The sequence below is a fragment of the Pangasianodon hypophthalmus genome, chromosome 29 (assembly GCF_027358585.1).
Source record: "Pangasianodon hypophthalmus isolate fPanHyp1 chromosome 29, fPanHyp1.pri, whole genome shotgun sequence".
Taxonomy (NCBI): domain Eukaryota; kingdom Metazoa; phylum Chordata; class Actinopteri; order Siluriformes; family Pangasiidae; genus Pangasianodon; species Pangasianodon hypophthalmus.
Window position 1 is genome coordinate 7,673,672 of NC_069738.1, and position 13,743 is coordinate 7,687,414.

The 13,743-nt window shown below is 40.6% G+C and overlaps 1 protein-coding gene across 2 annotated transcripts; it reads left to right on the forward strand.

The window, feature by feature from the left end:
* Positions 1–11: 11 nt before the first annotated feature.
* maco1a (macoilin 1a) lies at positions 12–13,675 on the forward strand. Of its 2 annotated transcripts, XM_053231462.1 has the most exons (12): positions 13–246; positions 932–1,004; positions 1,171–1,312; positions 2,597–2,723; positions 3,466–3,589; positions 5,341–5,519; positions 6,126–6,573; positions 7,967–8,125; positions 9,234–9,416; positions 9,761–9,881; positions 11,764–11,938; positions 12,034–13,675. In XM_053231462.1, exons 4-12 carry the CDS (start codon positions 2,663–2,665, stop codon positions 12,234–12,236), a joined length of 1,653 nt encoding a protein of 550 aa, XP_053087437.1. In that variant the 5' UTR covers positions 13–246; positions 932–1,004; positions 1,171–1,312; positions 2,597–2,662; the 3' UTR covers positions 12,237–13,675. The 2 variants fall into 2 exon arrangements, with proteins under 2 accessions (XP_026798163.1, XP_053087437.1); XM_026942362.3 differs by lacking the exon at positions 932–1,004 and having other exon boundaries at positions 12–246.
* Positions 13,676–13,743: the final 68 nt, after the last annotated feature.

Below are 13,743 nucleotides of genomic sequence, written 5' to 3' on the forward strand. Positions count from 1 at the left end.
TTGTGGCTCTTTGAGCTGAAATGATGACCAGCTTGTGTTCATGGCGTGACGTAGGTCAGCGTTAGGGCGCTTTCCTGATTCAACTCAACGTAACGGTTGAGGGACATAAATAATACACGTATATATTAAACATAAATATATATTCCAGTCGAAAAGGGAGGGGAGAATGAAGCGGCGCAATGCGGACTGCAGCAAACTCCGTCGCCCGTTAAAGCGGAGCCGTATCGCCGAGGGAATTCACGGCAGGTACGCGGGAGGAGGCGCACCTCAGCCCGGCCACTTCAACACACCGCGCCGGCCCTTTTCTCCAAATGAAGCTGTACACTGTCAGTTAGGCGCTTAAAACCCTTTTTCAGTCAGCTCCAGCTGGGAGGAGGGACCAGGCTAGGCTAGCCGAGCCTCTGTGATAACGGCCTAGCTTTAGCTTTAGCTAAAATAATCTGTTATTTAATGTTTACCGGTGTATATATTCGCGCGCGCGCTCCGTGCACAGTGCATATAACTGTAATAAAGCAGCACTGTGCATGCTGGTACACCTTTAGCTCATGTGTTGCTTGGTAGCCTGGACCAGCATGGTAGAAATGGCTCCAGATCTACTTTCTTACATCTCATTTCACTGAAACTTTAAAAGGAAATTAGACATTTCAGGTGTCACACATGTTACTGAGCTCCTGTGTCACTTATAATGCCTGGGTTACAACATGTCCTGACTTACAGCTGGTGGTTTCTCAGAGAACAGTTGTGATAGTTATTTTTTTTATTATTATTATTATTTTTTTTTTAAATCTGCACAGCTGGTTTGGTTTACATGTAGTGAATAAAAGTTTGAAAAAAAAATGCTCCATCAAATCATCAAGTTCAAGCTCAAAGTTCAGCTGCCAGTTAATGAGCCTGCTGCATGTTTACTTCTCCTCTTATCTCATCATGATAGCAGCTACAGTTTGTTCCTGGCCTGCTGAAAGTGTATAAACTGGTGCAAAATGAATACCAGAAATAAGCTCCCGGTATGCGATACAGTGAAACATCTTCCAACATGACATGTGCATGTAATTACGTTCACTCATGCATTGTTTTTCCTGGGAGATGAGCTCTTCTGAAATGTAAAGCAGTTGTTATTTATTGTCATGAATTCGTATTTCTGATCTGTGTCCTATACCTTCTGTCTCGCAGTACTTTCCTTTACCTGAAGTTCCTGCTCGTGTGGGCCCTGGTGCTGCTGGCAGATTTTGTCCTGGAGTTTCGCTTTGAGTATTTGTGGCCTTTCTGGCTCTTTATCAGGAGTGTGTATGACTCCTTCAGGTACCAGGGACTGGTGAGTGACATCCTCTTGTCAAAGGATTTTGCCATTTGTAGCTACATCAGATTTCAGGACAGGGTGTGCAAGCTCTAAAATGAGGAATAAAACAGGACCAGGCATGCTGTAGTAGGATAATAATCAACAACAGGGTGGCATGATGCCTTTACCTTCCTGAAGATGAAGAAGGTAACATCTCTTCTGGTAACAGCGTGTCCTGAAGTGTTTTATTCATCTCATACCACAGCAATTTTCCAACAATTAAATTTATTAATGAAGTAAAAATAGCAAGGCATGTTTTTTTTTTTTTTTTTAAGAAATGTTTACAGTTATGTTTAGTGTTGTATAATGTCTATGAAACAAGTTAGTTTATCATCACTTATAACAGCTATAAGCAGTAGTTCCCTCGCCAGACTCTTGTTTTTTTTTTTTTTTTCTTTGGGGTTTCTTGAAAGTATTAAGATGTAATTTTAACATGGTACTGATAAACCGCAAAGCATGAAAAATGTCAGAAAAATTACCTCTGACGCTGGAGACTCCTTCCACAAATGCTAAATAAACATCTCCTCTCAGAAAGCTTCATCATATCAATGTTATTAATTTGCTTTCATGGAGTGTCTGTCATCCAAGTCCTTGTGTAACTTGCTGTAGGAATGATAAGGTATTAGAATGAGCACATTAACATAAAACTGAATTTATTATAAAGCTGCTGTTAAAGCAAATTAATCAACACCCTCTGACCAGTCGCTGCTGTGGTATGATTGATAATAAAGCATTGCCATATTTTGGTGCCCTGATAGCTTTATGCTGTCATTGTGATGAATGTATTAAAGGCATCATCACGGTGTACTGGCTCCAGATCACTTGAGTATGAAATTAAATGGATTGGTTGCATATTTATAAATAAACGATAGTGGGAGGGAAACGACGTCACCTGTACACTGATGCGACAGTTAGAAATGAGCCCTCAATAACTCGCCTGAACCTCCCTGTGGTTATTCATAAATGCCATCTATTTATAGCTAACACTGATAAATGGAAAACAGTTATATCAAGTTTGCAACTCTGTGTTTTTTTTGTTTGTTTTTTCCCTCCTTTATATCTGTATAATTATCACAGTGTGGTGGGAAGTTAATTACATTTCTGATGGGAATTCTATCTCTGAGAGATTACACAACAGAGTTTGTTTACGAACCCCAAAGTGCTATTTATTTATTTATTTTGGATGCTACTAAAGGCATCCGGTCTCTTAAGACGATCGCATGTCCATTAACTTTTCCTCCATTCCTTTTTGTCTTTCAGGCGTTCTCTGTGTTTTTTGTTTGTGTTACGTTCACGTCAGACATCATATGCCTGCTGTTCATCCCTATGCAATGGCTGTTTTTTGCCGCCAGCACTTATGTTTGGGTACAATATGTATGGCACACAGGTACGTATTGCAATATTCCCTTTTTTTTTTTTTTTTTTTAAATGTATAATAATTGTCAGGCTTTATTGTATAGTTGATTATTACAAGAGGATCTGTTGCAAAACTGTAAACATTCTCAATTAATTTTTATTGTTTAAAAAAAATGACATTTTTAAAATAATTTTATATATATAAAGATGAAATTTCTGCCTCCCAAATTCATTCAATCATTCATTTATTCATTCATTCATTTATTTATTTGCCTCACTTCATTTCCAAGTATATTTGAGAGCCTCTGCTTGAAATGGAAGCCATTTCACTGCTTTTATTTCTGTTCTACCTTCACCCTCATCATTAAACATTTAGCACACATGCATATTTAATCTCACATTAAAAGAATTACAAGAATTCTTGTCCTAATTCTCTAATAGCCAGGGATGGTGAGGGGTATTTAAAAAAAAAAAAATCTCAATCCTTTAAAATCCTCAGGAATAAATCTTTAAAGTGGCTCTCAGAGGGTTGAGGAGTTCAAACAAACAAGAAAGCTCAGTTAACGAAATGAAAAGCCACATAGTTTGATATTTCTGTAAGTGTTATCAAGAGTTTTGCCAGCTGTGTGTGTGTGTGTGTGTGTGTGTGTGTGTGTGTTGCTGGTTGTTGCTAATATGAGATCACTGCCTGAAATGGAAAATGGAAATCTTTCCATTGCCGTTCAGGAGAAGGAGTTTGGCTAAGCGCCTTGTGTGTGGTTGTGTGTCCTCAGAGCGAGGTGTGTGTCTGCCCACGGTCTCTCTGTGGATTCTCTTCGTCTATATCGAAGCCGCCATCAGATTCAAAGACCTGAAAAATTTCCACGTGGGCCTGTGCCGTCCATTTGCCGCTCACTGGTAAGGTTGTCTGATGCAGCTCTCTTAAAACAGACGTGTTTTTGTTCAAATGTAGACATGTAGACGTGCGCAATGCGTTCTTTTCACATAAACATGAATCCTATGATATGCAGTCGGGTGCCAGTATTTATTGTCTGGTTTATTTCCCCCAGATAGACCTACTATATACTTACACCTACCATATACTTGCACATATTATTCTGATATTATTAGTGTGATCCTCAGCACAGCAGTGACAGACATGGGAGTGTGTGTGGCTCTGGTTGGGTGTTATGGTATCACGATTAGTCACTGTGTATGATCGGATGGCTACCTCACTGCTGTTTTTTTTTTTTTCTTTTTCAAAATATCGATTCAAATGCATTTCCACCCCCCTTTTTTTTTTCCAATCAAGTTCCTCACTCCAGTGCACTCACGCCATCTGCACTTCAGAAAAGCCCGGTCATCCTATCTACTCTTGTATTTGTGCGCTCGTGTGTTAGAATTTATCGTAGCCTGTTTAATAGCGGGCGTAGAAAAATGCTGTTTGTTCTTTGACGGTCTGACCCTCAGAAAAAAAGATAAAGATGAGTCAGGAGGGGATGATGAAGTGTGTGGCATTTATTAACAGCCTCTTACTTCCAACAAACAAAACAAGAAAAAAAAAAAGATGACGAGAAATGGAGGGGCGTCACAATCTACGCACGAGTCTACTGCATACAAAACAAACATTACCCATGATGCAGTGCACCTAAACTTTGAACCATTACCTTTTCATATCCTCTACTGTTGTGAACATGTTACACTGCTATCAGTGGTGCTACTCCGATCATGTTTGTCATACAAGTTTTGGCATTGATGAACATGTCACTGCTGATCATAACTAAATGAAATGATTTTTATTATTTTTTTTTTAACTAAAATTAAATAGTTTTTGGATAAGCAGCACCTCACACAGCCACACTAGTTTTTTTTCGTTTCTTTTTTTTTTTTCCTCAGTGCACCACCTTTCCTCGTAGCCACTTTCCCTCTTATCTTAGAATACCGTGACAATGTACAAAATTTTATGGGAAAGTTGTTCTCAAAATGAACGAGGATTTGATTAGATTGAAAATGTTTGTACAAAGTTTTCATAATAATTATTTCCTTTAATTTTTTTACCACCGGATTGTTCGCTTTTAAATGATTGATTAATGCAGTGATACCAATTAAGCCGTAATATGTGTAGACTTGGTTATCACATTGAAAATTTCAAATGAAACACATCTAGATGCTACTATTTTGAAACACCTCAGTGTCACTGCTGCATTCAGAGCTATAAGCCAGCTAAAAATACCCAACCCACAGCCAATCAGAAACAGTCACTGATAAAGAGCTAGAGGTTGATTAACACACACTGTGCATGGGAAAATGAGCTCTAACTGTAGCTAGAAGGTGAACCAGCAAGGTAGGTGTGTGTAAGAAAATGGCTGGTAAGAATACAGTGTTTAAAAACCCCAACATGACTGCTGAGCCTCATGCACTCGTACCAGCATCACCTGCAGTAATGTCGAGAGAAAGAGAGAGAGAGAGAGAGAGAGAGAGGTTGGGGAAGCTGTTGTAATATAAGTGACTTATTTCTGGAACGCGCCACAACGTTAACTTTATACATATAACTATAAACAGATAAAAAGTATGATATGTTAGAATAATATGTTTTATTTGTCTTATGGTACAGTAATTTGTAATCGTGGCACCACACAATGAGCACTTTCTCTTTGTTTTCTTTACAGCATCGGCTACCCGGTGGTGACTCTGGGCTTCGGCTTTAAGAGCTACGTGAGCTATAAGATGCGCCTGCGGAAGCAGAAGGAGGTGCAGAAGGAGAACGAGTTTTACATGCAGCTCCTGCAGCAGGCCCTGCCTCTAGAACAGCAGATGCTACAGAGGCAGGAGAGGGAGGCAGAGGAAGGTAAGCAACACGTGATTCGATGAGTGAACGTCGTCACGTTTTTAATCTTGGAAACAAGTCTGGATAAAGAGATGTTGGCTCACACAAGTAATTGTACAGACTTTCATGGAAACTGTAAAAGTGACCCTGGGGATGAAATGCAGAATGTCTGCTCTTAGTTACAACAAGCCCCGTTTCCAGAGTCCTCCATGTATGGGGAAAGTTACGTAGTTGGTTCTTCAGTGTACATAAAAAGACTGCAGTCAATAAAACCATCACTGATGCAACCTGTAAAAAAAAAAAAAGGAAAACATTAAAGACATCTCCTTGTAAGCATTTTCCACTCTATAATGCACGTCTGCATTCTTATTTTAGTCACCAGATGCTGCCACATTTACTGCTGCTGGGCATTTTAATGATGTCTCTATAGACCTGTTTATGGAAATGAGTATGGCGGATACACAGCGTTTAAAATTCAGCTTCTCTTCAGCTTGGAAGTGGAAATGTAGCATCAGTCTGCTCATCTTTACTTCTGATCTTATGATGTGATTGCCAGAATCTCCACATTATTCCTCTGTAATTGGTGGTCTTCTTTTTTTTTTTTTTTTTTCCCTCCCCTCCATCTAGGAACCTCTAAATCCATGTTGGAAGCAGATCCGACGCTTTTGGCTCAGAACGGCACCAAGAAGCTGCCCATATCTTTCCCCGAGCTGGAGCATCGGGCCAAGAAACAGCACCAGCACAGCATAGGAATAAACAACAACATCCTACACACTGTGGAGTCGAAGCTGCAGGACATTGAGTACATGGAGAACTATCTGAGCAGCAAGAGACTGAACAACGAGCTGAACGGCTGCACGGAGGACGTGGGTGGCACAGATGCAAGCTCCGCCTCCTCCTCCAGACATTACAAAAATTCCTCCCCACGCAGCCACAGCTCCACCAATGGCAGTGTGCCATCCTCGTCCAACAGGAACGAGAGGAAGCAGAAGGGTGTAGGGAAGAATGCCCATCGAGAGCTGATGGAGAACTGTATACCCAACAACCAGCTCAGTAAACCGGATGCTTTGGTGCGGTAAGAAGCTTCCTGATGATTGGCCATTAATAAGAAATCTGTTTAGTATGTTTTGTATCACACAGCTGGTGGGTTGTTGATTCTGATTGGTTGCTTAATTTTCTATAACAGAAACTCTGATGGTTGTAATTTAAATCACAGGTTTACATTAAGGCGCTCATTCCTAATACATTTATATTTTCTTTCGTAAATTACACAGTGACATGTATGGCAGACGTGCCGCATAATCAGATCAAAATAAATGTGCGTAATTGTTGATGGGGTGAAGTCTTCTGTGAGGTGACGTTTATTTAGCATTGTGGAAGGAGTCTCCAGTCTCACTGCTTTGTAGCAAACAGAAGTTGTAACTTTAACATTTCTGTGGTCGCTGTGGTACACGAAGAGTGAAACACTTTGTGATGTGCTGTTATTAGAAAATAATCAACTTCAGGGTGGTAACAGTAACTCCACTTCATGTCGGGCATCACATCAACACAGTGCTGATTATTTTGCTATAACAGCAAGTGTTGTTGTTTTTGTAGCTTATATATTAAAATGCTACACTATTGTATTTCCATGGGCATTGCATTTAGGTTTTCTTTTCCCTCTTGCAATAGATTGGATAATAACATTCATTCATTCATTCAGCTTCAGTAACTGCTCAATCTTGGTCAGGGTCACAGTAGATCCAGAGCTGGAACGCTGATCACAAGTCGGGAATACAGTCCATAACAGGGCTCCATGTACACACTCATTCACACCGAGGGGCAATTTAGAGTCACCCATTCACCAACTAGCATGTTTTTGGGAGGTGGGAGGACACCAGGGAACCCAGAGGAAACCCACACAGTGACGGAGAGAGTGAAAGAGTGAAACTCCACACAAACAGCAGGCTCAGGATCGAACCACTGCCCCACCGTGTCACCCAAATCAGGAAGATTAAATCATATTTCAAGGTTTACTTGCAATTAAGTTCAAAACACTGCCGAGCCTCCTCTTTCCCCTGTAACCGGTAAGTCTGCCTGATTGCACTAAATTCTGGGCCGGAAGAATTTGTACAAATTGCCTGAAATAAAGAAACGAGTGAAATCTACAGAAATTTAGATAGCTAATACTTTTTATAGTGTATCTATTTGTAAAATTATATGATTATTATAAATCTAAAATCATTTTAAAACCTTAGACAGCCCCTTTAATTCTCAACACATTCATCAGTCAGCGCTATGAGTTCTAAGCCGTAAACAGAATTCTGGTGATTGTTATTGTGAAGACTGTTTAATTACCACATATGGTGGTATAAAAATATGTAACTAATTACTGGTGCATGCCACAGATTCCAAAACAAAACTGCGCAATTTGCATCTGATGGTGTGTTTCAGTTTGTGAGTGAAACACGTTGTGATTGTGTGTGCAGTCTGGAACAGGACGTAAAGAAGCTGAAGGCGGATCTGCAGGCGAGCCGCCAGCTGGAGCAGGAGCTGCGCTCTCAGATCAGCTCTCTGAACAGTGCCGAGAGGAACACTCGCTCAGAGCTGGGCCAGCTCCGCCATGAGAACGAGCTGCTCCAGAACAAGTGAGAATTCAACATGCACCAAAAAGCACTTTCCTGCACTTTTTGATTTATTGTGGACAAATGGAAGCAACTCTGTTTATTCAAAATGTGAATTGGAGCATAGCATTTCCATCTGAATAGAAATTCTAACATGAATATTGCAGAAATGTTTTTATAATGGGCTACAGAAGATGCTTCAGTCTCTCCATGGCTATCTAACAACTCGCAGTCTGGTGTACTAAAAGCTAAAGTGAAGTTGTGCACAATCTGTGGTAATATATGAAGGTAAACCATTTAGATTTACTGTGCTTATTCACCAAGCAGAGCAGCTCGGAGGAGTAGGAGTAGGAGTTAATGATTGTAATGATAAAACAAAACCAGGCATGTCTCCTTTCATATTAAAATCTGTGTGGCGCTGCCACATTTTTCTTTCATAGATTGAAAGGAAGCACAATGCTGCACATTTGTTTGGCAAAGCGAACACCCAAATACAAGCATGACAATGTTCAAACTTTCACTTAACACAGCCCAGTGTGCCAATGCTTTCATCTTTAGGAGCTCAAACCTTACTAGACAATGGTAAGAAAACACATGGGTGGTTAAGCTCCATTATTGTATATCCTATCCAGGCTGCAAAGAGGGTGGATCACAGGGAAGAAATGTAAATAGCAATAGGAAAACTTTACTGTGGGTAAAGAAATGAAAGTAAATCTGAAACATACAATTGTTAAATTGCTGCCATGTTAAAACCACCAGATAAAGGACTTTTAAAATGAGTTAGAAACATTGGCAGACACTTGATCTGGTACTGAAATTTTTTTTCCCGCTAGAGAGCAACTCCAGCTAGAAACTTTAATCAGGACGATTCTGTGGCGATGGTGGTTGATCAATCGAAGGTCTGCACTGTTTTTAGCTCCGCCCATGTCAGGTCTCGTAAGCATGGTAACTAGACTCACTTGCTGATGGAAATGGTGACCAACACTCGTCAAATACTGGTCAAAAACTAATTAATTAAAAAAGTCATCACCTGCTTGCTGTTCTTTAGAGTATGGTCTGCTAGCTTTTAGGCCATTGATATCAAAATGTCAGAATTTGCTTGCATTAATGGTGCTTTGTGTCTATGCATCAGGCTTCATAACTCAGTGCAGTCCAAGCAAAAGGACAAGCAGACCATCACTCAGCTGGAGAAGCGGCTGAAGTCCGAGCAAGAGGCACGGTCGGTGGCTGAGAAGCAGCTGAATGAAGAGAAAAAGCGGAAAAAGGTGGAGGAGGCGACGGCTGCCCGGGCTGTCGCTCTCGCTGCTGCGTCCAGGTAAAGCCTGAAGAGTCAGCCACTGTCCAGCATCTCAAACAGCAACTACATACCTGTTATTCTTTAAGTATGTGCAGCTCTATGAAGAAACTGAATGTAGTAGAGAGGAAGTAGAGACAAACATAAGGATGTTTTCCTCTTTTGCCACATAATGACTGTTCTTATTTGTCAAAAGCATGCATAATTTTATTCTACTTCTCTTATGCAAGCATGTTAGATTGTACCTTGAGCGAAATGATCATGTTCAATTTGGGACAAAAACTTGAACCTGCATTTTCTTTGTCCCTGACTTCAGTTTTATTTCAGTGACTGTTTTTTTCCTTCACTTTCTCTGGATGCTGTAGAGGGGAGTGCACAGATTCCCTGAGGAGTCGAATTCGAGAGCTGGAATCCGAATGTAAGAAGCTCTCCCACGACCTGAAGTTTAAAGAAGAGCAGCTCAGAGAGCTGGAGGGCAAAGTGCAGGTGAGCCACAAGCTTTTCACCAATAAAAACCCTCTTCCATTCCACCTTGGACAATAAATACAAGTGGGAGCTGCATAACCTATGGTATTATGCACAGTCACAATGGCTGTGCCGCACTTTTTGCTGACTGCACCATCTTTAAGAATTCAGCAGTTTCATGGCTTTTTATAAACCAATGCTTTAGACTTTAAAATACCTTTTTAGAAGAGTCATTATAAGTTTATGAGCCTCCAAAGAGTTGCCATCTATGGTGTTGATGCAGAACAGCTTTCACCTAAGGGCATACAGGCACTTCTGTTTAAGAGTGTTTCCCAGACTGCTAGATTGCAGACCTCAGTTCATGATTCATTCCGAGGGAACAAACACACAGGGACAAACACACTGTTCATCTGCTCCAGGTTTTGACCACCAGCAAGAGCAGCAGGGAAAACTAAGGTCTTGCCAGCCATCTTGGGGCCACAAGTAGAACTCTGGGTATTCAGTTGCAGAATTCTGTGCAAAGTGAAGTATCAGTGTATGTTCACTGGCTCTGCCAGGGAGAACCACAACTGATGATATCCCAGAATCCTCACCAGAAACCATACCAATCTGCACATAGCAACCTGGCTCAATCTGATTGGCAAGTTTAAAAACATCCACCACACATTGGAAGATGCATCCCAAATTACCTACACCTTGGTAGAGGTGCATTTGAACCAGTCATCTCAAAACAGCATTCTCTGGCCATCATGGGAGACAGGGTAACTTGCATACCTCTTAAACACCTGTGGTGCTAGAGGGAGAGGCCAAAGGGTAGGACTTTGAATTGCCGTGCCTCCTTGGAATGTGTTCTGGGGCGATTGATACATGTAAGTAGGTCTACCAGCATAAACCAGTCCTGTGTTGCATGGTATATAAATTCTGATACAAAAACAGAAAGGGGAGGGTCTTTAGAAACCAGTCCCCTCAAATCTAGAATTCGAATGGAAACCACCAACCTTCTTTGGAACAAGTCTATTGTGTAGAATCCTTTGTTTGGACCATGAGGGTTACTATTTCAATTACTCCTCTGTCCAAGAGGGAATGAACTGGGTCAGAGCATCAACCTTGTTGGGGTTTGATAACAACAAGTCTCTGAGAAAGTTGGGGGCCGACAGCAAAACGGGAGTTTGTATTCGAGGTGCTGTTGGGATGGATGGAAATTCCATTTGGTCACGCTGATTCTGAAATGTGCAATCCTTTCCAGTGCCTTTTTGTAAACAGGTCCAACAAGCGTTCCTCTTTGCACAGTGTTCTGAGCAACAACACACAGCAAGTTTGTGCAGTGAGCAACAGATGATAAAGCTGTCACTGCTAACCAGGGAATACCAACTCAAAGCTAACGGGTGCCACAGAGATCCACAGTGTTTCACCAAAAATGGCCCAAAATGTATTTTAAAAAATACATTCACCATGGAAGAAGAGATGAGACAAGGTTATTGCCAGCTTTGAAAGACAGATTGCCTGTAGCTCCAACCATGGTCTGATGTATACACGGCGAGAGGAAGAAAGGAAAAGATGACTGTGTGACTGCAATATTTATTGCAAATACTCTGTCACGTGTTAGTTCGTGACTTTGTTGGAAGGTCTCTGTATACTTGTTTTTGAATTGTGTGTATCTGAGCTTTTGGTTTAACACTGTATAGAGTAATAAAAAGTTATGCAATTACTGTGATAAAATTTTTTGCTGGTTCATGCCTCTCAAGCATTCACAGCTTGTACTATATTGTTATTAGGGTGCTTCATGAAGGCTTGGTGGTGTTAGTAAAAGAAAATAAGTGAATTGGTGGAAAAGGTGAATAGAAAAAATATACAGTATAATAAGACAACACTCATGTTTCCACTTTCTGGTCTGTTTTGTCAGGAATTGCGCAAGTACAAAGAGAACGAGAAGGACACAGAGGTCCTCATGTCGGCACTGTCGGCCATGCAGGATAAAACGCAGCACCTGGAGAACAGCCTGAGTGCCGAGACCAGGATCAAGCTGGATCTCTTCTCAGCGCTGGGAGATGCCAAAAGGCAGCTCGAGATTGCACAAGGTATTTTTTCCCTTCCTAACCAGTTTAGTCAGTTTTTGCTCTCATAATTTGTCGCAACCACACTCATGCTTGTATTTGACCGAATCTGTGTGCAGGTCAGATCTTGCAGAAGGAGCAGGAGATCAAGGAGCTGAAGCAAAAGATAGCCGAGGTCATGGCCGTCATGCCCAGCATCGCATATTCGTCCGACTCCAACAGCATGCCTCCTATTTCACCTCACTACTCATCAAAGTTTATGGACACGAGTCCATCCAGCCTGGACCCCAATGCGTCCGTCTACCAGCCACTTAAAAAATGACCCTATGTTTTGTTTTTGTTTTTGTTTTTTCTGAATTGACCAGGATCAGTATGCATACCTCCTTAAGAGTGTTGTTTTTTTTTTCTTTTCTTTTCTCCCCATGTCCTTTCAGTAATCTGTAATGTGGTGTTGATTAAACTACAGGAGAAAATGGAACAGTTCGAGATTAAGACAACTTGGTTTGGATTTTATGATTGTTCAGTTAAGGTGCTATGGCCTACTTTTAATGCACAGAGTTTGTCTGTCTGCATTTTTGTGTTCACTATAAATGCCAGCAAGAGTGGCACAGTTTTGTGTTAGAAAATAATTATTACTTCATTTGATTATTTTACCATAAAAGAAGAGTATTCATGATAAGTTGTGATTTCTGTATCAAGGTGCTGTGTCTGAAACCTGTTTCCATTTAATTATAACCACAGTATTGCCATTTCTCCTGGAACCAAGGAGCTGTAATTGGTTGTTTTCAGTTTTCCTTGGGAAAATTCAAATACTCTGTTCTTTCCCAGAGCATCTCCAAATTTTTCATTCGCCCGCGTTGTTGACGAGGTTCAGAAGAGACTGATTTTGATGTATTTGTTAATTATATGCTGCATAAACTTTTTGCGAATACATATTGTATTTTGCCCTCAAAGCAATTCCTCTTTGTAACCGGACCAAAACTGAAATTTAGCTTGTATGCAGAAACACACAAAGTGGGGATAGCTGATCGATTTCCAGTCATTGTTTTAATGCAGTGCCTTGAATCTTTTCAGTTTGAAGTAATTTAATTCATGACCTGGACTGCTTCTCCCTTGCTCAACCTGACGATCCTGTGTCACATGGACAATGTTTTTTTTTCCCCCCACCCTCACTCAGTCACAGTACTTCTTTGCATTATGCTTTGGATGATGCTTTGGATTTTATTTGTCCAACAGGTAGAGATGTCACAGTATTATCACTGAAAACAAGCAACCTCATTTTGTCAGTTACAAAATGGCCCCTCTAGTTTTAGATTCCTTTTCCATAGAAAGAGGTACCGACTTGTTTACGACATGCAATGGTGTAACCTTGTGCTGAATGTTCTCATTTTAATCATAAGTGCCAAGTACTTTCTCCATATAGAGTTTGCCATAACCAATGTGCACAGTATGTGTATTCTCTTAACAGGCCTAATTTCTTATGTGACTACTCAGACATTTGCCTCATGCAACAGCCATGTTTGGGTTTGATCTCATTTTGCAACAGGGATGATTTATAAAATTCTAAGGCTATCAGGCATCTTCACCCAGATAGCACATTATAAAACTAAGATCACAAAATATTCTATTTTAATTGTTCCCTCGTCCACTTTTTTCTTTTACTTTTTTCGCCTTCAGAAAAAAGTATTTCTGTGGATTGTAATGGAATTGTACCTTTATTTGGGGGGTAACTTTGTGGAGAGTAAAGACTAAAGCACTTGTTCCTCTTTTGCTCACTGGTTCTTTGGTAGGGCATGATTTATATGCAAGAACAAAACAAATCAAAAAAT

Excerpts from the sequence above, each read along its gene's own strand:
- maco1a (XM_026942362.3), top strand. The coding sequence starts at position 167 with ATGAAGCGGCGCAATGCGGACTGCAGCAAACTCCGTCGCCCGTTAAAG. Across the intron at positions 2,724-3,465 it reads ACAATATGTATGGCACACAG|AGCGAGGTGTGTGTCTGCCC; the intron begins GTACGTATTGCA and ends GTGTGTCCTCAG. Across the intron at positions 9,882-11,763 it reads AGCTGGAGGGCAAAGTGCAG|GAATTGCGCAAGTACAAAGA; the intron begins GTGAGCCACAAG and ends CTGTTTTGTCAG.